At 36.5% G+C, this 27,426-nt stretch overlaps 1 protein-coding gene across 1 annotated transcript in view; it reads left to right on the forward strand.

The window, feature by feature from the left end:
* DYNC2H1 (dynein cytoplasmic 2 heavy chain 1) overlaps window positions 1–27,426 on the forward strand; it is a 370,089-nt gene that overhangs the window by 109,593 nt on the left and 233,070 nt on the right. The window contains 7 exon segments of the mRNA XM_020996144.2: window positions 5,132–5,339; window positions 8,736–8,865; window positions 13,430–13,585; window positions 14,176–14,435; window positions 16,180–16,426; window positions 22,751–22,902; window positions 26,929–27,073. Of these exon segments, the coding sequence (XP_020851803.1) occupies window positions 5,132–5,339; window positions 8,736–8,865; window positions 13,430–13,585; window positions 14,176–14,435; window positions 16,180–16,426; window positions 22,751–22,902; window positions 26,929–27,073 (1,298 nt within the window).

Below are 27,426 nucleotides of genomic sequence, written 5' to 3' on the forward strand. Positions count from 1 at the left end.
TTGAAAGGCCAAATAGTACTTAGTTCTAATAGGGAAAGTTATAGGGCTGATGGAAAGGATCTCAGAACCCCTCTCATCCCTGCTTCAATTCTTTCTGCTTGTCATTACATATGGTCACATTCAGACTCTGTTGTCTTCTCTACAAGATCTTTCTTTTTCTGTGTTTTGGGGGCTTAGAAATATGCAAATAAAATAGCACACATTTCTTACATCAGCTTCTGCTACTCAATTCCCACAAGGTGGTAGACATCAACTCTTGACTTGATGCTGACCCACAACTCCTACCCTATCCTCACCTTCTTGAAACATAATCCAGAGTCATACCCCACTCTTTGGTCTACAACCCCATTCCCAAGGGCCATTGGTTGGGAGCCATTTGCCCTACTGTTTGTCCCCAATATCCATAGTACTTACCATCTACCCTGAGGCTTTGCCTACTAGGTCCTAAGTACCACCTGGCCTTTCCAACTGCCATAAAACTGAACCCCAATTCCATGCTACCTGCTAAAAATTATTTATAATAGATTCCAAAATGCTGATATAATCTTATGGGCATTGGTATAGGGCAAGGGCAACAGTTTCTTTGGAAAAATTGTAGGACGAGGTGCTAGAGCCACTTTTTATGCAGCCAGAATTGATCTGGTTGTGAGGTTCTAAATTTGGTTGCCTTTCTGCCACTCTCTGTAAAGATGGAACTAGCCTCTACTATTTGATTTCAGTTGGCTTCCTCTCTCAAATTTAGTCTCCAATATTTTTGTCCCACCGCACAAGTACACAAGTAATCTCTGCCCCATTCTCTCTTGGAATCCTGTTCTACTCACTCAGTAACTTCTGTAGTGTTCATCACCAACCCAGTCGTAGGGTGGATCTTATAACCATATTAAACATGTCAAAGTGATGCATTAAGACTGATTAAGAAGATGATGTCTTGAGTTTTAAGAAGATATATGAATTTATGCTTTTGTTTTCTGGACTGTGGTTAAAATATATCAAAGACTGTCTGATGACCAGCAAGGTGTTATAATCAATTAACAGGCATTCATTGAGCACCCTACCAGGTACTAGGCATCATGTGAGGTGTTGGTTGCTGTACTAGGTATTGGGAATACAAGTACAAAGAATGAAAAAAAAACTTTTTCCCTACTTAATAGTATTTTTTTCTAATTTATGTAAAGATGGTTGTCAACATTCATTTTTATAAGATTTTGAGTTCCAAATTTTTCTTCCTCCCTCCCTCCCTCCTTCTTTCCTCCCCATCTCCCATTCCCAAGATGGCAAGCAATCTGATACAGGTTATACATGTGCAATCATGTTAAATATGTTTCCACGTTTGTCATTTTGTGAAAGAAGAATCAAAACACAAGGGAAAAAGCATGAGAAAGAAAAAACAAAAAACAAAAAAAATGAAAATACTATGCTTCAATCTACATTCAGACTCCATAGTTCTTTCTCTGGATGTGGATAGCGTTTTCCATCATGAGGCTTTTGGAATTGTCTTGGATCATTGTGTTGCTGAGAAGAGCTAAGTATATCATAGTTGATCATCACACAATGTTGCTTTTACTATGTACAATGTTCTCCTGGTTCTGCTCACTTCACTCAGCATCAGTTCATGTAAGTCTTTCCAGGTTTTTCTGAGATCCACCTACTTATCATTTCTTATGAAACAGTAGTATTCCATTACATTCATATACCACAAGTTATTCAGCCATTCCCCAATTTATGGGGATCCTCTCAATTTCCAATTCCTTGTCACCACAAAAAGAGCTGTTATCAATACATGTGGGTCCTTTTTCCCTTTTTTATGATCTCTACTAGGATACAGACGTAGTAGTGGTATTGCTGGATCAAAGGGTATGCATAGTTCTATAGCCCTTTGGGAATAGTTCCAAATTATTCTTCAGAATGGTTGGATCACTTCCCAACTCCACCAGCAATACATTAGTGTTCCAGTTTTCCCACATCTTCTCCAACGTTGGTTTGTTAAGGCCCTTTTTTTGATCATGGTTTTCAGGTAATCCGATAATTCTTAAATTATCACTCCTGGACTTATTTTACACGTCAGTTGGTTTTCCAGTGAGGTATTTTACATTTTCTTTTATTTTTTCATTCTTTTGATTTTGTTGGACTGATTCTTGATGTGTCATAGAATTGTTAGCTTCCATTTGCCCAATTCTAATTTTTAAGGAATTACTTTCTTCAATTAGCTGTACCTCTTTTTCTGTTTGATCAATTCTACTTTTTAAGGAGTTGTTTTCTTCAGTGGATTTCTTTCTTTCAGTTAGCCAATTGCACTTTTAAAGCAATTGTTTTCTTCAGTTTTTGTCTTTTCTTTTCCAAGCTGTTGACTCTTGCATAACTCTCATTTCTTCTCCCGATTTTTCTTCTACCTTTCTTATTTGATTTTTAAAGTCTTTTTTGAGCACTTCCAAGAAGGATTTTTGTTCTTGAGACCCTTTGAGGCTTTGCATGTAGGCATTTTGACTTTGTTGTCCTCTTTTCAGTATGTGTTTTGACCTTCCCTGTCGCCATAGTAGCTTTCTATGGTCGGGCCTCTTTTCTGTTTTTCACCCATATTTTAGCCTATTTCGTGACTTTTAAAGTTGGGTTCTGCTCCCAGAGCACAGCAAGCATCGTCCCAAACTTCTTGTGATGGGGGCCAAGGGTCTGGTCACTGGTTTTCTGTACTGGGGCCTCAGATGCTGGCAGCTTGCCCACAGCACTTGGGTGGCCTGGCCTAGTCACGCCTGTTGCATCAGGGCTGGCAGTTTGCCTTCTCTGTTGGGTCTGGAGGTCTCACAGCTGGCCTGCTGTGCCATTAGCCTGCTAAGTCAGAACCAAGGGGCCTTGTTTGCTGATCTATGCTGTGGCTTGCCCAGACACCAATTGCGCTGGACTGTACTCCCCTTTACCCAAGTGAGACAGACTTTTCCTGAAGTTGTTCTAAGTTATCTTAAGCTGGAAAATTGTTTCACTTTGGTTTTTTTGTAGATTCTGTTGCTCCAGAATCCATTTGGAAGCTTGATTTTATGTTGTTTCCAATGGGGAGAGCTCAAGTAACTTCCTGGCTTTTCTCTGCTGTCTTGGCTCTGCCTCTCCAAAATATTCTTTCTTGCAAAGAGATTACCTTTTATCAGGGGAGACAACAAAGACATATGTAAAAAATAAAGTGAAAAATGCTGCTATGTACGAAGTAGTTAAATTCACGATAGTTTAGGAGGGTTCTAGCAGGTGGAGAAATCAGGGAGGGCTTTATATAGGATGGTGTTTGAAGTATGTATTAAAGGAGACACTCTATGAGATAGAGATAAGAAGGGAGTACATTCCAGGCATGTGGGATGACCAGTGCAAAGACAAAAAGAAGGGGAGGCAAGAAATGAGCCAGTAGAAAAATCCGTGACTTCAGATCTATATGCACAAAGTATGGCTAACAAGCAAGAAAAATTAGAAATCCACATGCAAGGAGGGAAATTTGATATAACTAACATGTGATGGGATAAAAATCCATGCCTGGAATATGAATTTGGCAATATATATTTTATTCAAAAGGAACAGAGTAGGTAAAAGAACAAGGAGTCAGGTAACTTCATAGATTAAAAAGAAAAACTTCCTATAAGGTCATCCAGAAATTAGAGGGAGAAAGTGTGGTAGTAAGCATTTGGGTGAAATCAGTGGAAAGAAATGCTAAGTTCTTTTAATGATTCCAAATTTCTCCCAGAAACACAGGTCACTCTTTTTAATACCTTTATTTGATTGGTGGTGTTATATGGCTATAAATCATGGAATGCTATTCTCTAAAGAATTAGAAATGAGTCTCACTAAGACGGAAATGGAGAAAGCTACATAGTAGTAGGCTGTAACACAGGGGTGGGGAACTTGCAGCCTAGAGGCCACATATGGCCCTCTAGGTCCTCAGGTATGGCCCTTCGACTGGATCCAAAGTTCACAGAACAAATCCCCTTAATAAAATGATTTATTCTGTAAAACTTGGACTCAGTCAAAAGGCCACACTTGAGGATCTAGAAGGCCACATGTGGCTTTGAGGCTGCAGATCCCCCATGCCTGCTATAACATATACATAAGTTACTATGAAGGACCTCAATAGAGGATGATATCAAAGAAATGAAAGATGAAAAATGATAACCTTGTTATGTGATAAGACAAAGAAAGCTAATGGATGCTACAGTAGTATTCTTTCAATATCAAAAGAATACAATGAAGGCCATCAGTGCCCTCGTTGGTGGTAGTGAACTTATGGGACTAAGACCATGTGGTCAAGAGATTTATGACATGAGTAGGTATGGTTAGGTCCTAACTGTTATCTTTGGAAGGAACATTTATTTTGATGAGATTACAGATCATTTGAGTATGTTAGTTTCATCAGTGCTTTCTAACACATCACCATGTGGAGTGGGTACTCAAAAAATTAGTTGACTTATCATTGAAGGAATCTGACATCCCTGTGATATTGTCCATTTTAACATTTGCAACACAAGTAATTTTGCTCATTTTCATAGAGGTTGAGATATTCCCTCTTTGTACTAAATTGTACTCTACCTTAAATAGTATGGTAATGAGGTGCCAGTTTATTTTAGGTGAGTTTTTATCTGCACCCAGAATAGCTTCTAATGAGCATTTGAACTTTCACTGTTTGACTGATATCCTGGTGATTTCATGAATAGGCAGAATGGCAAAATTGTATTTATAATTAAAATTAAAGATAATGTGAGATCTGATAATCCTCTGAAATTATTACCTCAGTTTATAATTTCTGAAACATAAATTCAAAAACAGTATTTTAAAGGATAAAACTTATTTTTCTGTGTATTTGCAGAGCAAAATTGAGGAGAGAATTGATTTATTTAATAAATATAAACTACTCTAAATTCTTTCACTGAAGTGGATTTTTTTTGTTTGAAAATATTTCATTGGGCTTTGTATAAAATGTAAATTAGCATAAGTCACAACTCTCCTTGTCACATTTTGCTTTGTACAATCAGTCTAAGTGATGTTAAGTAGTGTTTTATCAAAACATAACCCAATCATCATAAAGGACAAAAGAGATAATTTTCCCCTTCAAGATTTTTCCGTTAATTTTGGTTTTGGATCTGTTTCTTTGATTTGAAAATAGATATTAACTCATGGATAATCTGTGATGGTGATATTGATCCTGAGTGGATAGAATCTCTGAATTCTGTACTAGATGATAATCGACTACTCACTATGCCCAGTGGGGAAAGGATTCAGTTTGGTCCAAATGTTAACTTTGTATTCGAAACTCATGACTTAAGTTGTGCCTCTCCAGCCACAATATCTAGAATGGGAATGATATTTCTCAGGTAAGACATGAGAATATTTGAAATATGTTGTGTGAATACATTCTTCAGCCTTTTTTTTTTAGACATGCAAGAAAAAATGTAGCACTGAATAAATCAAACGAATCCTCATTTTCATAATTTTATTTTAAATAAGATAGCTTATTATTTTACTTCCTGTTTTGGTTGGTGGTTTAAAAGCTTTTTTGTAAAACATGGCGATTTTTGTAATTTAGCTGTTCATTTTATGGTATTTGCTTGATACAGTTATTTAGAAAGTGAAAAACAAAACTTACATAATTACTGTAGAAGAGGATATCCTCACTTTTTCCTCTTGCAAGAATGCTCTTTTCTCCTCTCTGCTAAAAATGTTATTTTAAAATACTAATGCAGGAGATAGGACAGCCAAGACAATACAAGTTTGAAGATTCCATTGTATCTTTTTGCAGATTACAGAAAAGCATTTGGCTCAGTGGAACAAAATACAATTTTGTTGTTGTTTTTTATTTTTACTTTTTAGGCATTTGGGGTTAAGTGACCTGCCCAGGGTCACACAGCTAGTATGTCTCAAGTGTTTGGTCTGAGGCCGGATTTGAACTCAGGTCCTCCTGACTTCAGGGCTGGTGCTCTATCCGCTGTGCCATCTAGCTGCCCCGACAAAATGCAATTTTGAATGTTCATCAGACTGTCTCACACATGTTAAGATCATAAAAGATTAGACGTTGGATGAAATCAGATCCATTGTATAACAATATTAAATGAAAGACAGAATAGGGAGAGATGCTCAGCAAAGTTGTTTGACAGTGTAATAGCCTGCATCCTCTGGCGTCCAAATAGGAGAGGGATTTTTTACTGATTGTGAAGTTCTTCAGATGTACCTGATGCTATTGTGCTTATATAGAATATAGAAGGACCTCCTGAGTGCATTCGTAGTCACTCAAAACAAATAGGTGCCACCATCTGCATTACAAAAACACATGGATGAAAAATACATGCTGACCATTAAGGTAGTTCACCATATGTATTTTATTTTATTTAATTTTTTTTTGAAACAGTTCTTTTCTTTTTTAAGGCAGTTAGAGTTAAGTCACTTCCCCAGGGTCACACAGCTAGTAAATGTCAAGTGTTTGGTCTGAGGTCGGATTTGAACTCAGGTGCTCCTGATTTCAGGGTTGGTGCTCTATCCAGTGTGCCACCTAGCTGCCCCCCAACATATGTATTTTAGATAGGCTCTACAGGAAAGTAATGAATTGTGAATCCACTTGTGATTAGGAGGAAGAGTTTGAATCTTCTATTTATTTATTTAAAAGCTTTATTGATGCTTTAAAATTTATTTTTAATTTTGTTTATTGTTCTTTCCAATTAAATCTTCCCATCACTCACAACAAAGAAAAAAGCCCAGCAAAACCAACTGATACTCTGACTCTTCTTACAATATATATAACATTACACAGTCTCTGACCATTCATCAAGAGAAGGGGAGTGTGATTCATTACCTGTTGTCTTCAGCCAAGATTAGTCTGTACAGTTAGTCACAGTTTGTTAGTTTTTTAAATCTTGTTTTCATTTACATTTTTGTTGTCATCATCTATATTGTTTGAGTTCTGCTCACTTCACTGTGCATGGGTTCCCCCAAGTCTCCCCCAATTTTCTCTGAGTTTCTCATATTCATCCTTTCTTATAGCACAGTGCTATTCCATTACATTCACATATAACTATTTAACTAATCTATAATCAGTGGGAATTAAGCTCATCTTATTTAACATATTAAAATTATTTTTTCAATTAGTAGCATTAATTTTCTCTGCCTCTTATCTTCACACCCTTACCCCATCCCAAACTGGTGAGAATTGAGGGGAAAAAATAAAATCCTCATAACATATATGTATAATCAAAACATTCCCACTCTGGCCATGTACAAAAATCTATCATATTCTGCATCTTCAGTTCATCATCTTTCTGTCAAGAGGTGCATGTGGCATCACCAGACCTTGTATGTCCATCTTTTTAACAGCACTGATCTCCTTCAAATTTTATAAGAATAATAGCCCTTCCATCAATAGATAAGATAAATTCCTAATGGGAGATTTACAGAAAAAAAATGAGAAGGCTTTTTGTTTTACAAGAGTGGAAGGAGTATCCATACTAATGAGATCACTGATGCACTGATCTCTTGACTTAAAAATAGTAATGGCTGACATTTAGATGATGCTTTAAGGTTCACAAAGCAGTTTCTTTACAAATGTTATTATCCCTATTTACTGATGAAGATTCTAGTTTCAGGGAAATGGGGTGATTTACCAACAGTTGCCTAGTTCTTAAGTGTCAGAGCCAGGATTTAAACCCATTTCTGCTGAGTCCCCAGTTCGGTGTTCCTCCCACTACCGTATCCTGCTCTCTTGTGTATTGTCCTCATTTTACAAATAAGGAAACTAAGGCTTAGAGAAATCTTGAGCTAAAGTGACTTACTTGCAAGGTCATGCAAAATTGGTAAGGGTCAGAAACAATAGGCGAACTCAGACCTCCAAATCCACTATAGTCTGATAAATGACATTGAAGACTTGTCTTAAATCTTATCACAGTAATGAATTCTAATTAAAGATATAGTTGCAAGGCCTTTTTGACATAAACTGCCAGATGAACAAAAACAAAATTTCAGAATTCTTTTTCTCCCCCACTTCCATCCTATTATAGAGGCAAAACCTATAGTAATCCTCTTAAAATGGGTACTAAAATATCTTTGATATTATCTCAAAGTGATTTGTACAGTGGACCCCTATTAATGTTTTCTTTTTTGAAAAATTGTCTTTTTTAAGATTACCTATTATGATTAAAAATGTTTGAACATTTAATAATTTTTTTATTTGAATGATAATGGTATAACATGCATTTTAAAATAGATTTAAATGACAGTATGATTCCCAGAATTAGCATGGATATTTATCAAAATTATCTACTCAAGAATTTATTAAAATATAGATACTATATTACCCTATAGTATTACATAGTTAAGATTTTTATCAGTGGAAAAGTCATTACTTTAGAAAAGGCTTCCAATTTCCATACTGTGAGTCTGGAGGTCACAGGGATGTTGTAAGAATAGAAACAGAGGAAATATTAGGATATTTTAACTGATAGTACAGTACATTCAATGAGAAAACATACAATATGGAATTCACCTTTTTTCATTCATTCAAATAACAGACAGTCTTAGGAGTCAGGGAACTTTTCTGCATTAGAGGTTTTAAAGCAAAGATTACTTTTGGTTTTAGTTCTTTGGTAATTGATATATATATAAATAAAAGTAAGCAGAGGGAAAAAACTAAGATTTTAATGAAAACAAAAATGATGTTATTTTTTAAATTTTTATAAATGCTGATTGTGTGGTCATTTTAATGTTTGTGCTTTATTTTTTTCTAGTGATGAAGAGACAGATCTTGATTCTCTGATAAAATCTTGGTTGAGGAACCAACCTGATAAATATAGAACTAATCTTGAAAACTGGATTGGAGATTATTTTGAAAAGGCTTTACAGTGGGTTCTTAAACAGGTCAGTTAATCATATTATTCACTAGTTTGCTGACAGTTACTTAGATAATCATTTATCTTGACTTTTCCCTTTGGACTCTAGGGGTGATAAAATACAACCTACTAGCTCACAGAAAGAGTTGCTGTACTTCACACGTTATATTTATTTTACAGCTCACGTACAGTTTTGAAATTAGTCAATAGTTAGAGTTAATAAATATTTATTAATCAACTAATGTATACCAGGTACTATGCTAAGCACTGGGGATTTAAAAAAAAAAGAAGTGTAAGACAATTCCTGCCCTTAAGGATCTTACAATCTAATTAGCTTGGTGACTAGATTGCTTTGAATAATTGTTTACATAACAGTGCATAGGCAATTCATAAAAATATTGGTTGAGTTGTATGCCAAGTTTCAGGGAGTTTGTTGGACAGTACTTATTCCTCCTTTGTTTTATTCAGACTCCATCTCTTTAGGAAAGAAAAGCCTCTGTATTCTGCCTTTTAAGTCAATGTTTGTCACATACTATAATTATCCCAAGTGTTGCCTCTTAGAAACAGAGATTAAAAAGGGTAGAGTTTCCCACTGTTTTATTGAAAATTTGCCTAGACCATTTTGGTTTACTTTTTTTTCCTGTTTTTTTATTTTTTAAAATTAAAATTAGTATTTTATTTTTCCCCAGTTACATGTAAAAACAGTTTTTAACATTTGTTTTTAAAACTTTGAGTTCCAAATTCTTTCCTTCCTTCTTCCTCACTCCCTCTCATTGAGAAGGTAAACAGTTCAATATAGGTTATGCATGTGCGGTCATGGAAAACATATCTATAACAGTAATGTGAAAGAAAACAGACAAAAAGAAACTAAAAAAGTTTAAAAATAGTATGCTTCAGTCTGTATTCAGATACCATCAATTCTTTCTCTCGGCATGGATAGCGTTGTTCATAAGTCCTTCAGAGTTGTCTTGGGTTGTTGTACTGTTGAGAATAGCTAAGTCATTCACAGAAGATCATCTTACAACATTGTTGTTACTTTGTACACAGTACTTTGGCTTACATTTTTATACTGACCATAAACAAAGAAACAATTCTACAGAGAGATAAAATAAAGATGCTAAATTCAGTCTTAGGGTTTTTAAATTTCCTTAGAGAGAACAGTATTAATTTAAATGCCTAAGGCCCTGAGAGAACTCCACCCAGAGGCTAAACCTCTATGGATAAAGAAAACCTCAGGACTGAACTCATTCCTCTACCTTTCCCATCCTAGTGATTCTGAACTCCTGGCTGTTGTCCTTCAAACTCCATTCTCAAACCCCACTACCCAATCTGTTATTACCATTCCTTTCAAACCTCCCCATTCCCCCTTCCCGTACTTCTTCCTCTTCTTCCATCTTATGCATCTCACTGTGACCTGGTTTCCTCTTGTTGACACAGCCTTACTGACTTCCTTTCCCAGCACTGGCTGCGTTTTCAATCATCCCTCCCTTCTGCTCTCCACATCCCCCCCTTCTTCCCACCTGACTGAACTGGTCAAGGTGGGTGAGTTAGAATACTCATTGCTCCCTTTTGCACTTCCTTTACCACCATCACTAAATAACCTCTCCGCCTTTGAGGTTCACTCAGTTCACATCTACTACCCAAACAAAATTCTGGCAGTTATGTTTGCCTCCCTCCAGGACATTCTCTTTTTTCCTTAGTGGATACAGGGCCTGGCTCACCGTCTTTCATTCCTCCTCAACTCCTGTCCTCATACAAGGGGACTTCAATATGCATATTGATATTCCCTCAAACACCCTCACCTCACAGTTCCTTAGTTTGTTCATTGAGACAATCTGCTCCTCCCTTTCATCTCAGTCACACACAAAGGGTATGATCGGTCATATGCTTAATCTTACCAACACCCATGAATACCCCATTTTCATGCCCGTGAACTCTGAATTTCCCTTTTCTGTTCCCAATCTTTATTATTCTCCTTCTCTCTGTACCTTGCAGTGTGAAACTCTGTTTTGTCCACTTTGTGATCTTCAGTCCCTCAACCCCTTGGTTTTGCTCTCAAGCCATCTCCCCTGTCCTAACTATACTCTCCTCCCTTTCTCATTTTGACCGCTTAGTGAATCATTTCAATCCTACACTGTCCTCTTCTCTTAAATCCCTGGTTCCCTTGTCCTGTCAAAGAATCTGCCCTTCCAAGTGTCAGCTTTGGATCATTCCCTCCATCCACTGCCTTTGTTCCTCCGTACCTGCTGTTAAATAAAGTTAGAGAAAACCACCAAACCATGCTGATGGGGTCCACTACAAATTTATGTTACATAACCTCAGGCAATGCAAGTACCCTTTTACTCTTCTCTAGTTAACTCCCTATCCCCTAGCTGCAGAAGGCTTTTCATCCCTCCTCAAAACTCCCAGGGCTTTTCTTCCTCGGCTCTCTGCTGAGAAAGCAGCCTCATATTTTATTGAAAAAATGGAGGCCATTCAGTGTGAGCTCCCTCTTTTCTCCTCTTCATTTCACATCATTCACTTGCTTTTTGCAACTCTGTCCTCCTTCACCTCTTTCTTATATAATGAAATGTCCATTCTCTTTGCCAAGGCAAATGCCTCTCCATGCACAAGCAATACTGTTTCATCTTGCCTTCATTATCTCTTCCGATTGACCCTTCTATTGTCCTGCTTCACTCATTTATCTTCTATCTCTCCCTGTCTACTGGCTACTTCCTTAATGTCTACTAACATGCCTGCTTCCCCCATCCTGAAAAAGACCCTCACTTGATCCCTCTATTCCTGCTAGGTTTTGTCCCATATTCCTATTGCCTTTTGTGGCTAAACTCTTTGAGAAGGCTGCCTATTAAAGGTGCCTTCACTTCCTCTCCTTTTATTCTCTTCTTAACTCTACAGTCTGACTTCTGCCCTCATGGTATAACTGAACCTGCTCTCTCCAAAGTTACCAATGGATTCTTAATTGCCAAATTTAATAGCCTTTTCTCAAGGCTATCGTCCTTCTTGATCACTGCAGTCTTTGACATTTGGATCATCTTCTTGATACTTTCTTCTCTTAAGGTTTTTGGGACCCTGCTTTCTCTTTGTTCTTCTCCCTATCTGCCTATTCTTTCTCAGTCACTTTTGCTTGATCTTTGTCTAGGTCATGCTCACTAACAATGAGTATCCCACAGGGCTCTGACCTGTCTCTTCTCCCTATATACCATTTCCTCTAGTTATCTCAATCAGCTCCCACAGATTGAATTTTCATGTCTATACTGATCATCTTTAAATCTACTTATCCCATCCTAACCTCTATTTTGACTTCCTGTCTTGTGTCTCCCACAACCTATTGGACATCTCAAACTGGAAGTCCCATAGACATTTTAGACTCAACATGTCCAAAACTTAACTCATTATCTTTCCCCAAAATCCTTCCCTCTTGTTCACTTCCCTGTTACTCTCAGGAGTACCACCATCCTCCCAGTCACCCAGGCTCACCATCTAGGTGTCATCCTCTACTACTCACTCCCTTTTGCCTCCCATATTCAATATGTGTCCAACATTTATTGATTTTATTTCTATAACATCTCTCATATGTGCCCCTTTATCCCCTCTAACACTGCCATTTATACCCTGATGCAAGCCCTTATCACCTCACACCTGGAATAGTGTAATAATCTGTTGATTGGTTTGCCTGCCACAAATCTCTCAACTCTTGTTCATCCTCCATTCAGCTGTTAAAGTGAGCCTTCTAAGGATCAGGTCTGATCATGTCATCCCCTTACTCAGTAAGCTCCTTTGGTTTCCTGTCGTCTCCAGGATCATATAAAATTCTTTGTTTGGCTTTCAGTGCCTTTCATAACCTACCCTTTCCTACCTTTATATTCTTCCTAAACCTTACTCTGTACCATGTGCTCTCTGATCCAGTGACACTAGCCTCACTGTTTATTCTTACATAAGACATCTCCTGACACCAGGCATTTTCACTGGCTATCTCCCATGTCTGGAATGCATTCCTTCATCATCTGTGCCTCCTAACTTGTCTCAAGTAAAATCCCACCTATTTAAGAAACCTTTCTTCACAGCAGAAATCATTGACAGAATACAGAATTGGTGACAAGTTTCACCAAAGAAATAATGTCTTTCTCTATCTAAAAATCAGTCTATCCATCTAACTATCCTACCCTCTTATCCTCTTTCCCATAACTTTCAACACAGGTACTGTTTTCAGTCCTTCTGTTGTTATGGAAGGAAACTAAGTTTTATATGAACTTAATATTCAATAATTTGCCGATTTTTATATATTCTTGAGTTAGAATGTATCTCAGTCCTTTTCAGCCCTGTATCTGTTAGGTCCCTACATTACAAATGAATAGACAACCATGTAGCCAAGGTGATAGACATTTATTATTATATCTGATTTTAATTTAGGTATCAGATTATTCAAATGCAAAGAAAACTTGACTTCTGGATCTTATTTTTAATGGATGAAATTCTATTAAGTGAAAAGGGTTTAAAGGTGACTTCTGGAAGGATTTGGAAGCTTTTGCCTCTGATGTTTATTGACTTACAACCATTTGTTTTCTCTTGTTGCTACAAATTTTCTTCTGTAGAATGACTATGTAGTGGAAACAAGTTTGGTTGGAACTGTGATGAATGGTTTATCTCATCTGCACGGGTGCAAAAATAGAGAAGAATTTATTATTAGCTTAATAAGGGGACTTGGTGGAAATCTTAACATGAAATCAAGACTAGAACTCACCAAAGAGGTAATGATGGCTTTTTTGTATTGCATTCATCACAGAAGACCATTATTCTTGTCATTCATGATTTGCTTTTAACCCTCATATCACGGAAGAGAGTTTATGGAGAAACACTGAGTTATTGAATAATAAAGTAATATGATCAAACATGTAATGGGAAGGTAGCAGTCTGAATGATGGTATATAGAGGGGACAAACCAGAAGAAGGAAGATAGGTTAGTAGGCTTTTATAGTAATTCATATCATCTCCAGGTAATGAAAGCATGGACTACCATAGTTATAATTTTAGTTGAAAGCAGAGAATAAATAGAAATATTTCAGAGGCAGAATTGATAAGACTTGGCTACTGATTACATATGGAGGTAAGGAAAAGGATAGAATTAACATAAATCATAAAATTAATGTTAAGATTACATATTTGATGTGAATTTTATTTTAATTAGAAAAGTCATTTAGTATTTTCACTAAGTAAATTAAATATTCTTTGTTAGAGTTAGTAATCTCTTTTGTTACTATTTAAGATAATAATTCCTGCAACTGAAATTTGCTGCTATTTGTGTGGCAAATGTCATAACTTTTTTTTTTCTTCTCTTAAGATTTTTAGTTGGGCACGAGAGTCACCACCAGATCCTCATAAACCAATGGACACATATTATGATGTAGCTAGAGGACGTTTAATGTCTTATTCATTGAAGAAACCAGAAAATCTGACTGCTGATGACTTCAGTAATAGCCAAATACTCCCAGTCATTCAGACTCCAGACATGCAGAGAGGCCTAGATTATTTTAAACCGTGGTTAGGTTCTGATACTAAGCAGCCTTTTATTCTTGTGGGACCGGAAGGATGTGGAAAAGGGTAAGAACTGAATAATGTGGACTGAGATATATTTTTGTGGGCTTATACCAATAGTTTATGATATTTACTTATATATTTAAAAATTCTATTATGTTTCTTTTGAATAAATTACTGTATTCTGGTATAAGTCCTTTGACATTTTAGCCACTCAGAAAAGGAACATGATATGGAAAATAGATCTTTTTCTTTTTCTGTGGCAGAATTTTCTTTTTGCTAAATGACAGAATCTTGCTAATGATTAATTTTTAGATTTCTGGGAAGATTTTACTTTCAATAATGCACTTACAAAATCGTGGAGGATTCAAATAAACTTTCAAATGAATATATGACATGCTTATGAAATGTAAATCTTTCAGTGACCCTTTAGTTACTAATTATTTTGTAAAATAATGGAACTAGGAATTTTCATAGACAGACATTTGAAATGGGATTATAGGCTTTAACAATTGATGATCATTTTTATATGTCTATTTTCTCAAAAAATATTTAGTTTCCTCTATATGTATTTGTATTGTTGTGGTTGTTGTAGTATTCATCTATGTCTGACTCTTTGTGACCCCATTTGGGATTTTCTTGACAGAAATACTGGAGTGGTTTGCCATTTCCTTCTCCAGATCGTTTTATAGATGAGGAAACTGAGGCCAACAGGATTAAATGACTTGCCCAAGGTCACATGGCTAATAAGTGCCTGAGGCCAGATTTAAACTCAGGAAGATGAATCTTCTTGACTTCAAGCCTGGCACTGTACCCACTGTATTACCTAGCTGCCATATATGTGTGTGCATGTGTATTGTATATCTATATGTATATGCACATTATATGCACACATATATACTTTAACATATACACATACACATATATGATATATGTACATATTTTGACAGATCTTTTCATGTTCCATTTATCATTTTGTCTGTTCTATGCAGGTTATCCTAAAGTGCTCTTGAGATGATCTGCCTTTAATTGTATCTGTTGACATGCTTTCTGTAAACTTATTTTTCTCTATCACTTCCTATTTTACAAAGTGATGTCCCTCATATTTTTGCTGCCATCTTCTTCTATAAGATTTTTTTTTAAAGGACTTTATTTTAAACTAGGGCTTCCTTTGTAGGTTGAAGTATTTTTTTAGGTTCTTTTGGCTTCTTTGTTGTAGTGAACCAATTATTTTGGCTAAACATCATTAGGAATTGGGAATAATGTTGATGTCTGTTCTTTTATGCTTGTCTTATTTATTTTTTTGGTATCAACAGTTTATTTAAATAAGTCAGTTCAGAATCACCTTAACTTTATACTATACTCATTTTTCTTCTTCCAGTTTGGTATTGATCTTGATCAATGCCCCAGCAAATCACTGTATGTTAGACTGTATAAAGCTGATACAGAAATTTCTTTACTGGCAGTCACCTTCTTCCTATCTGTTAGAATTTAATTAATTTTATTTTTTTCTGATATTATTTGGTATCAACCACATAAAGTACAGGCTAAATTGTCTTTCAGAGATCACATTCATTTTGTTACTAGGACCATGTTTGAAGCTTTTATACCATGCTAGAACCAGCCAAAGGTCATGTTCCATTGGCATAACCTTCAGAACACTTTGAAAAGGTTTATAAAATACAAACTCCTTTCTAGGATTAGGCATTGGAGTAGGACTGGAGAAAGAATGGGGGTTTCTCATTTTATTTAAATGGTATTGTATTTTCATTGTTTTCAGCACTTCATTTGTATCAATCTTTTTTTTTAGAATGCTGCTTCAATATGCCTTTTCTCAACTCCGTTCCACTCAAATTGCTACAGTTCATTGCAGTGCACAGACTACTTCTAGACATCTCCTGCAGAAACTGAGTCAAACTTGCATGGTAATAAGTACCAATACTGGCAGAGTATACAGGCCAAAAGACTGTGAAAGTCTGGTCCTATACTTAAAAGATATCAACCTACCTAAACTTGATAAATGGGGTACCAGCACACTTGTTGCTTTCCTACAGCAGGTATGTTCATTTGTTATATTTTAATAACAGAAAAGCATTTTTTAACTATTCTGGGACTATTCTTTCATTCAGCTTCCAGACAATAATATTCTAATCTGTTATAGAATCTTCAGTTATTAGTGTGTGGGACAGAGACTACTTACTCATAATTAAAAACAAAGACTTATATCCCTTGAAAGTAGAAAGGAGTTTATTGCTTTCTCATGAGAAAGGGTATCCTCTTAGTCGCCATTTTGAGAGTACGAGTTTGGTACAGAAATCAAGTCTTATTTATACCCTAACATGAGTTCCTCCTCCCTAACCCCCTACCCCTTATCCCATTGGCTGGGCTTTCAGGGGGTACAGTCTATTCACGGAGACACAAATTTGCCCAGGGACAAGAAAAGGTGGGAAGCTGTTCAAGGGCAAACAGTTCAGTTTGGGGGCAGGGCTATTCTTTCTGCTAAGCATTTAAAAACAGGAGCTGAGCCAAGGAGGGTTTTGAAAGCAACAATCAAGAACTATTAACAAGAACCATTGACTCCCTGAGGAGGCTTCACTTCTGAGAGATCATCTCTCACATTAGTTATTAGAATAAAAAGTAGGGTGTTTGAGGGCTAGGCTGTTATAACAAGAAGGTACACGTTTATCCTGTTTTCACCATTCACAACAGCTTTCCTTAGGAAGTAGTTAGCTCTCCTAAGACCCATCTTACAAAATGTTTCTGTTTCCATGACACATCCTTATAATAATGCTGTTCACCCCCCTGCCCAGTTCCCCCTCCTCCAGAAAACAAAAGAAGAAAGATAAAAGTCATTGAATTTAATATCTAGGTTTGCTAGAACTAGAAGAATTCTTTCTTTGGTTCTGGGACAGAGAACTATTCACTTAAATCCTCAGGTATTAATTCCTTTAGTAACAGGTGGGATTTCTGTTCTGTTATCCCTTGCCTTTTGCTTCTTATGTGATCTCTAACTCCTACTTTTTCTGCCCAGCTAGTAATATGAGATTAGTTGTATTGTTTGCCCATTAGCCCACCACAGTATTTCTCACCACTGAGTAATTAATTCATCTTTTATGATTTATTTCAGATGATGAGCACCACAGAAAAATAGGGTATAAGAGCAAGGATGTTCAGATCAATTGAGGCCTTTTTAAGATGACTGTGTCAGGGGCATGTTTGTAGGCATGAAGGAATGATCTATTAGACAGGAAGAGAGTGAAGATTAAAGAGAGAGTGGGGATGATTGAGGGATCAATATATGGAGAAAGAAGGGTCAGGAAAGTCCTTAGATAAGAGGGAGTCCTTGGGAAGAGTTTAGAAGGAAGTTAGGGATTCTGAGAGGGGGAGGTGGGGAGTTCCTTATGGGCATTGTCGACAGCCAAGGTACAGAAATGGGACATGGAGTAAAGTGGGTGCAGAATAGCAAGAAAATCAGTGTGTCTGGACCACAGAGCAAAGGAAAGAGAATATTCTGTTGTAAAATGTAAAAGGTAGGCTATATTATATTGTAAAGGACTTCAAATGCCAAGCATAAGAGTTCATATTTCTCGTTTCCTATTCATATTTCCTGCATCACTCTCATTTCTCTTCCCAGTTTTTCCTCTACTTCTCTTCTCAAAAATCCCTTTTGAGCTCTTCCAAGGTCTGGAATGGATTCATATTTTTCTTGGAGGCTTTGGATGTGGGAGCTTTGACTTTGTTGACTTCTTCTGGTTGTATGTTTTGATCTTCTTTGTCACCAAAGTAAGATAATATAGTCTGACTCTTTTTGTGAGGTTTGCTCATGATCCCAGCCAACTACTTGAGTTTTAAACTCTTTGTTAAAGTAAAAGTCTGCTTCCAATGTGGAGAATGTAATGTCCCAAGCTTCGGGGGTTTGTATAGCTGTTTTCAGAGATACTTCTATGGACCTGTAAATTTTCAGTTCTTCCAATGATAAGGATCGAGGTGTTTACTCTTTTCCTGGCCTGTGCTCTGGTCTGTGAGTGACCAGCCACAAGCAGTCTTTTCTCTCTTGGAACTGTGAGGTAGGTTTCCTCTCTACCGCCACTACAAGCTCCACTGCTCCAGCATTCCTCCTCACCCCAGCACCATCACCGAGAACTGTGACCCAGATCCAAGCACAGGCAAAGCAAGAGATTCCTGCCTCAGCACTGGCAAAGAGATCCCTGCAGTCCCCCTCTGATCAGCCACTTGATTCCCCCTCAGTCTGTGGGCAGGAAGCTCAGGACACAGTCACCGCCCTGGCACCAGTGCTCTGTGCTCTGGAACTGGCTCTGACCTAGCTCTTCTCTCACCGAAAAAACAGACTTGTCCCGCTGACCTTCTAAGTTGTCTTTGGCATTGGTGAATTGAGGAGTCTGGAAACCGCCACAGCTGCCTGTGATTCATTCCTCTGAGGCCTGCTCCAGGTTCAGCTGTGGCCTGTGCGCTCATGCAGAACTGTGCTCCTCTACCCGCCCAGCGTGATATGCCTTTCCGATCAACCATCCAGGCTGTCTTGGGCTGGAAATTTGTTTTACTGTGTCTTTTTTGTGGGTTTTGCTGCTTTTGAATTTGTTTAGAGCCATTTTTTTTATGAGTATTTGGAGGGGTTTGGGGGAGAGCTCAAGCAAGTCACTGCATTCACGCTGCCATCTTGACTCTGCCCCTCCCTATTCATATTTCTTAAACATGTACCTCACTACAGTTATGTAGTTTCCTTCTCCTTCTTAATTTTTATTACTTTTTTTTTAAGCTAGGACAATTTACTTTTGTCCTTTGTGGTTTTCATTTTTGATTTCTTGAAATATAGCTCTGGAAATACAGGTTTTTTAAATTCCCTTGTGTGTTTTAAATGGAGTTACTTGTCTCCACCTTAAAACCCAAATCACTCTGGTTTTCATTGAATGGCCAATAATAGCCTCAACCCAAGCCTCTGTGCCTCATTGTTTAGGTTTTGATGGCTTAGAATGAGTGTGAATAGCAATTATTTTCTATTCTGGGGTCTTCCTCTTCTAGAGTAATAGCTCTCTGTCATAGATTGAGTCATCTTTTGTCTCAAATCTTAGAGAGCACTTAATCATTGAATAGGTGTGGCCTCAGATAAATTGAGACTTGAGAAAGATCTTAATTTAGAAAGGCCAAGATCAAAGTTGACCATGGCATCCTGGGCCATCACCAGTCATCTTGACCTTTACCTTGCCTCTGGACTTCATTGACTCTGGAGGAGAGAGTGTAGCTGATGACTTTGCCTAACTCTGCCTATTCATATCCAATTCATGTGCAAGTCAAGACACCAAACTCTGATCCTTGGTTGTTGTTATTTAGTCAATTAATTCTGTTTGGCTACTTGACCACATTTGGAGTTTTCTTAGCAAAGATACTGAGGTGGTTTACCATTGTCCTTCTCCAACTCATTTTGTAGATGAGGAAACTGAGGCAAACAAGGTTAAGCCCAGGGTCATTATTGTTTGTCCTTTTTTTTCAAAGAGGACCATGACATCAGGAAGGTGATGTCATGACATGCAAGAGAATCAGATTTAAGTGAGGGAGGGCTGTGCAAAGTCACCAGCTTCACTCCTTTCTCCAGAGCCATCTGGGTTCAGTGACAAGATATAGATCTGGATGACTGGAGATGGCCCTCCATGCAGTGGGAGATGTTGGCCTTTTTAATTTAGGGTCGTTCCCAGGTCTCAGTTTGACTGAGGCAATGCCCATTCAGTGATTAAGGCTAGGTATCACACAACTAATAGGTGTGTCTGAGATGGAATTTGAACTTAGGTCCTCCTGACTCCAGGACACTCTATTCATTGCGCCATCTAGTTGCTCCACTGATCTTTGGAGGTTAGTGTATTTGTCCAGAAGGTTAAACTTTGCCAAGGTACTCCTGAATTCAGTAATATGTATTTTTCATAGTTAAATATTTTATTACAATATCTTAAAATTCTTACTAAAACAACATAATATGTGTAAGCAAAATTCAAATTTGTTCATGTTACTTTCAAAGCTCAGTACCTTTTTTTTTTTTTTTGCAAGGCAGGTAGGGTCACTTACTTGCCCAGGGTCACATAGCTAGTAAGTGTCAAGTATCTGAGGCCACATTTGAACTCAGGTCCTTCTGACTCCAAGGCTGGTGCTCCATCCACTGTGCCACCTAGCTGCTCCCACCCAAAGCTCAGAATTCTCAACTGAATTTTAGGTACAGTACTCTTAGCCACTACAATGATTGCCCTTAAGAGAGAGTGACAGTCTCGTGGTTAAAACATTTAAAATCCCCAGAGATAACCAGAATTCCAGTTCATATTTCCCTCAAAGCTTCGGAAAAAGTTCGTGGTCAGTACACAAGTAGAACATTTAGGGGTGCTACCTTTTTAGGATAGGGCCTTTGGGGATTGGTGATACCTATTTTGCCTTCACTATTGGGAAGGGTTAGAATTACAAGGGGATTGGATACAGTTTGTCTCCAGTGACCTCGTTGCAAGCTCTCTAAAATAGTTATAAGAATCACAAGCCATTGGGTATGTACCTAATGACAAGTTGGAACAAGACATGAAAACTACTACTCATATATTAAGTTACATTAGAAGGAAGAAAAATTAATTATCTTTAGCCTCTAGCAACAAAGTTATATGTACAGTTTAAGGTTCAGAGCCTTAAATTTAAAAAAAATTATTCATTAACCTGGTAGTCTGTTATCAATATTAGAACCAATATGAGAATGGTCATATGATAGGAATTTATTTAAGGAAGAAAAAAGTGGTTTAATAGGTCCTGAAAAAAAGAAATGTTCTAAGTTTACAAATTTGTAACATTAAATTTAGAAAACTCTTCTTTTGTCTTTAGTTCATTTAGAAATCTGTTTTATGGAGGGAGCTCATATTTTGTGGATGATTTAATGAACATTTAGAAGATGAGAATAAAATATGCTTATGGGTAATATACCCTATACATATGTATCATTAATTGGGTGTTCTAAAATATAACTGATTAAAAGGGGAAGTACTTACCATAGGAACAGTGCTGTAAATAAAAGATATGTTTCCTAGTGAAATTCAATGTCAACAGTATGTAAAATGGTATTGCCTTAAACTGGTACAGACGTACAGTGACTACTGTAGTGGCCATAGGCACAGTCCTTAGTACAGTGTAGAGTGTTATTTTCTCAACATTTTACGTAAACCTTGAATGTACCTGTAACTATTCACTCTTTTATCATGTTTTATGCAACTGAGTAACCCTTTAGGAAATCTTCTTTAGCAGATAAAGTGTAATAGAAGACACCATCCATTTCTGTTTTGTTTGTATTCATATTTTTCTGATTATATTACATTATATCACTTTCATTTGTCTATTCAGCTTCTACAGGAAGCCTTCTTAATTCTAGTGCCTTCCCCCATTAATTATATCCAATTTAACCTGTTTGTAACTTTTTATATATTTGTTGGAATGTTGTCTTCTATGTTAGACTGTAAGCTCCTTGAGGGAAGTGACTATCTTTTACCTCTTTTTGTATTCCCAGCACTTAGCACAATGTCTGGCACACATTAGGCACTTAATAAATGTTCACCTTTTCTTTTCTTTTCTTTTCTTTTCTTTTCTTTTCTTTTCTTTTCTTCTTTTCTTTCTTTTCTTTCTTTTCTTTTCTTTTCTTTTCTTTTCTTTTCTTTTCTTTTCTTTTCTTTCTTCTCTTGTGGTTCATTTTGTATTTTGCTGTTAGATCGAGTGGTTCCATCTTAATTAAGCCACTAATTTCTGTCATATTTTCTCTAAGACTTGTGGGGGAGAAGTCTCTGCCCTGACAGAGATGGAGTTCATGATGACTGAGGTTGGCTCAGTCAGTTTCTCCATCTGTCTTCCTGAGACAAAAGGCTGAAACCCTCTTCTCTTCCTCTTTTTCCTCCTCTGTCTGCACGCAGTGCCCTCTATCTCCTTTTATCCTGCACACCGAGGGATGGGGCATGCAACCACTATTAATAATGTGTATTGATGTAATTAAACTAAAGCCTTTGTTTGTGTCCTTGCCTTAGCACTTTAATATTAATTTTGGAATACATGTGTTGAAAGAAACAATTTTGGCTAGCAGCAAAGAAATTGTCTGTGTGTTAATAGTTTTTCACATTCAGGGTGAAAAGATTTTTAAACTTATATATATTATTATTGCAGTGGTTTAAAAATATCCCCCTTCAGGTGAAGTAAAAATATTTAAAGCATGAGTAAATAGTATGGATTGTGGAGTACATAGAAAATTGTGATTAGCTATACATTTAGAATACTTTTGTATTATTTAAGAAAACATTTTAAAAGCTATACACTTATGGATGATTATAGTATTTTAAATTTCTTATTTTGTTTTAAAAAAGGTGCTAACATATCATGGATTTTATGATGAAAATCTGGAATGGGTTGGTTTGGAAAACATCCAAGTGGTAGCTTCAATGTCAGCTGGAGGAAGATTAGGAAGGCACAAGCTTACCACCAGATTCACTTCCATTGTTCGTCTTTGTGCAATTGAGTAAGTTTCTGTTCATTTTTTCTTTATATTTTGAATTTTTGGAGATGTTTTTAAAATCTGTTTCTCTTTAAGTAATCATTGACCGAAGATATGAACAAATATAATTTAAAGTCAGTCAATCAATATACATTTATTAAGCCCCTACTATATATTTTTTAAATTTTTAAATATTTTTTTTTGGCTAGGCAATGCGGTTAAGTGACTTTCCCATGGTCACACAGCTAGTAAGTGTCAAGTGTCAGAGGCCACATTTGAGCTCGGTCCGCTCGACTCCAGGGCCCTTGCAGTATCCACTGTCCCACCTAGCTGCCCCTGAGCCCCTGCTATAAGCCAGGCACTGTGTACTGTGGATCAGAATTATCTTGTTGCTCTCTTGATTTCTTCTTGTGTTTCAGAAACCACTTATAGGCAGGAATTTAGAGCAACAACAAAAAAAGATTGAAACAAATGTTTATTTATCAGAAGTACCTAGAGAATCAGAAGAAAGGCTCTTCCCCACTCAGTGTGTGTGTGTGTGTGTGTGTGTGTGTGTGTGTGTGTGTGTGTGTCAGATGCCAAGGTGATATTTTCTGAATTCAATTAATTGATGAGTCAGTAATCATTTTTAAGCACCTGCTTTGTGCTAGGTATTCTGGATAATCATCTAGATTTTGGTCTGGAGGAGATTTTAGTACTATAATGGGAGGATCTCTGGACTTGAAATCAGAAGATACCAGGATATGAAAATGATATCTGATATCAGCTGGAGTGACTTGGTAACGTCACTTCACTTACCAGTGCCTCAGTTTCCTCATATGAATAATGGGCATTAATAATGCTTATATTATTGGCTTCTTAACAGGCTTATTATGAGTTAAGTGCTTTGTAAACTCTACATGTTATGTGAAAGCAAGCACTTATCATCAATATTTATACTGTTATTACTATTTCATACAGTAAAGACAAAATTATTCACTAGATTTTTACAACCATGATTAAAGATAAAGAAATTCATCACTGCATGTCAGATGTTCTTCCTAACGCACCTTTGCGTCTCTTGGAACTTTGTAAATAGTAAGTTGTAAATAATGATAGTTGGTATTTATATAGAGCTTTTACGATTTGTGGAATGCATTCCTTCTGTGAGGTAAGTAGTGGAGGTGTTATTATGCCTCTTTTACAGAGAGGAGACTGAGGCTCAGAGATTTGGTGATTTGCCTTTGGTCATAAGGCAAATAATCAGTAACAGACTTGGGATTGGAAGACATATCTTCATAATAAAAGTTCAGTGTTTTTTTCCCACTTTATCATACTTTTAAGTTTTTTTTTTTAAAGTATAAGTGTAAGCATAAATAAAGTGTTGGTAATCTTGAAATTTTATTAAACTTATTCATTTGTTAAGTTTTAGCAGTAATGATTGACTAGATTTCTGTTGTGTTTTTTCAATAACTAAAAGAACATATTTCCATATTATTTTATATTTCTATATTAAACCCTATAAATCTTAATGATCAGTTAGTGAACAAATTTATTAAATACTTGCTATGTGTCAGGCATTGTGCAAAAACATTAGGGTTTTAAGTTAAAGAATGAAAACATCTTTATTCACAAGAAACTTATAAAGGGGAACACAGGAAGTACATGTAATAATGTAGACAGCTTAAATGTAAATTGAATAAATAAGATCCACATGCATATGTAAATATATATATCCACACGAAGTTGTTAAGTACAAATTAGTTTAGGAGGTAGGGCACAGTGGATGGGGAAATGAGGAAGATTTATACAGAAGAGTGTTTAAGCTGTATCTGAAAAGAAGAGAGGGGCTCTAATAGTTGAGGTAAGGAGCATGTACATTCCACGCCTGGAAGATGGCTAGTGAAAAGGAGTGGAGATGGGAGATGGAGGGTTCTTTGAGGAAAAGAGAGATAGCCATTTTGTCTATGTGTGTGTGTGTGTGTGTGTGTGTGTGTGTGTGTGTGTGTGTTGTGGGTGGGGGAATAGTGTTCATTGAAGTGGGAAAGATAGGTTTGGACTAGGTCATGAAGGGCTAAACAGAGTAGTTGATATTTTATCCTAGAGGCAGTGGAAATCTTCTGAAGTTATTGGAGTCAGAAGGTCACACTGTAAGACTTAAGGGAAATTGCTTTGCCGGCATTGTGGAGATTGGGCAGGAGTGAGGAAAGACTTAAGGCAGGGACACCAGTTAGGAGGCTGTTAAAATAATTTAGGTGAGAGGCCTGAATTTAAGTAGAAATAGAAAGATTTGGCTACTTAATTAGATATAGAATTGAGGGAGGATGAGGGATACAGGATTATGCTGAGGTTACTTGGGAAACTTGAAGGATATTTCTTTCAACAGAAACAGAGACATTTAGAAAAGGGGCTCTCTCACTTTGTGTGTATATGTGTATATGTATATGTATACAATATGTAACACACACATATATCTATAAATTAGTATAAACAATGATAAATATATTCTAAGCAACTTGGATCTATGTACAGTTGTGTGCAGAATACAGTTGTGGCTTAAATAACCATTCTTTAAACAAAGAAAAAAAATAAAATAGAATTACTCAAAGCTGATTGTATCCAGAAAATTGGTGTATTGGAAGGGGAGAGAGGGAGGGAGCAAGCAGATATTAAGTGCTTACTTAATGCCAGGCACTGTGCTAAACACTTTATGTATATTATCTCATTTGATCCTCACAACAACCCTGGAAGGTAGGTGCTATTATTATCCTCATTTTGCAGATGAGGAACCTGGGGCAAATAGAGGTTAAGTGACTTACCAAGGCTCACACCTTTATTAAGTGTATGAGGCTGGATTTGAGGTCATGTCTTCCCAATTTCTGGTCCAGTGCTGCATTTATGCCACTTAGGTGCTTGACATTTGATAGCTTTATTTCTTAGGTCATTTGGTCCAGGCAGAGCTGCCTTAGTCATTGTCGGTCAACAAGCATTAAGAACTTACTATATGCCAGGCACTGTAAAATACATTAACAAGCAGGAAGATTGTTCCTTTTCCCAAGGTACTTACATTCTAATTGGAAAAGACATATACAAGGAACCCGAAAAGTCGTTTTGGTGGAAGGGGGAGATGAGAGAGCTGGCTGAGGGGAGGTGGAGGGAATATTGTAGAGAAAGTCCAGAGAATCAAGAAGGCAGCTGGGAGGTGTCCTCTTTAAACTGGAAATCCTAGGAATACCCAGCTAAGAAGAAGGAAAGGCAGCAGGAACTGAGGAAACTTCCAGTGTGAAGAAGTCCAGGAGTGGCATGAGCATTCCAGGTGAAGAGATACTATAGCATTGCATTTTAGATAAAGTTTAGAGAGGCAGTAGAGCCACATGGAGATGAATGAAGATCAGTTTCTTTGATGACTTCAGTGGAGATTCTGATACCTATTAGTAACTTGAATTCCATTATTTAGATAGAAGATAGTCAGAAACTCATTTTGTGACAAAATTTAATCTGTTATCCTGATTCTTCATCTTTTTTCATTAATAAGGAAACATTTCTTTTGTCAATCTGGTATTTTGCATAGGGTGAATAATGGAATTGTTGTTTAACTTCTGCATTTTATGAATACTTTCATGTTTTATTGGCACCTTATTAACACCTACTGTTCTGTTGCTCTCTAATTTGTGCTTAATGGTTTCTCTCAAGGTATTATTTATAATTATAAATAATAAATATAATTATTTATAAAATATCATTTCATTACAAATGTTCCTTGCTCATATAAGTAATAGCTGCATTCTGAAAATTAAACTCATAGTTCAAATGATATTTTTCTCTTCATGTTTTTAAATTTCAGAATATTTTAAAATTTTCTCACAGTAATGCTATTTATATTATCTCTTAATTTTTGTGTTGTATGATTTTTGTTTTTCTTAAAGCAGAATAATCAACATATATTAAAATATTAGTATATTTAAAGTTCCTTATTCTGCCTTTTCCTCTAGTTTATATAAAGGAAACCTAAAAATATAATACTCATTCATTTAAGTTTTTTCCCCCCATTTTTATGTGTCTTTTTTTTAGTTATCCAGAAAGAGATCAATTACGAACAATTTATGGAGCATATCTGGAACCAGTTCTGCACAAAAATCTAAAGAACCATTCCATCTGGGGTTCTTCATCAAAGATTTATCTCTTAGCAGGATCTATGGTACAAGTATATGAACAGGTAGAAGCATTTTATTCTTTTATCTGAATTCTCTTAATTTGTTTTTTTTTTTAATTTATGAGCAGTATAAATGGTAGGTTAATATATTTTATAGCAAATACTGACTCATCTTGTTTAGCTCTGGCTGCCAGTATTTAAGTTATTCTTTTTGAATTAAAAAAATTTGTTCTGATCACACATGGTACATTTTAAACTTTCTAGGAGGTTATGTTACATTATATGGACAAGTGCAGTGGATAGAGTGCTGGGACTAGAGGCAGGAAGATTCGTCTTTCTGAGTTCAAATCAGGCCTCAGAGAAATACTAGCTTTATGATCATGGGCAAGTCCCTTAGCCCTGCTTGCCTCATTTTC

The sequence above is a fragment of the Phascolarctos cinereus genome, unplaced genomic scaffold, assembly GCF_003287225.1.
Source record: "Phascolarctos cinereus isolate Bilbo 61053 unplaced genomic scaffold, phaCin_HiC Scaffold_726;HRSCAF=1367, whole genome shotgun sequence".
In the NCBI taxonomy this organism is placed as follows: Eukaryota; Metazoa; Chordata; class Mammalia; order Diprotodontia; family Phascolarctidae; genus Phascolarctos; species Phascolarctos cinereus.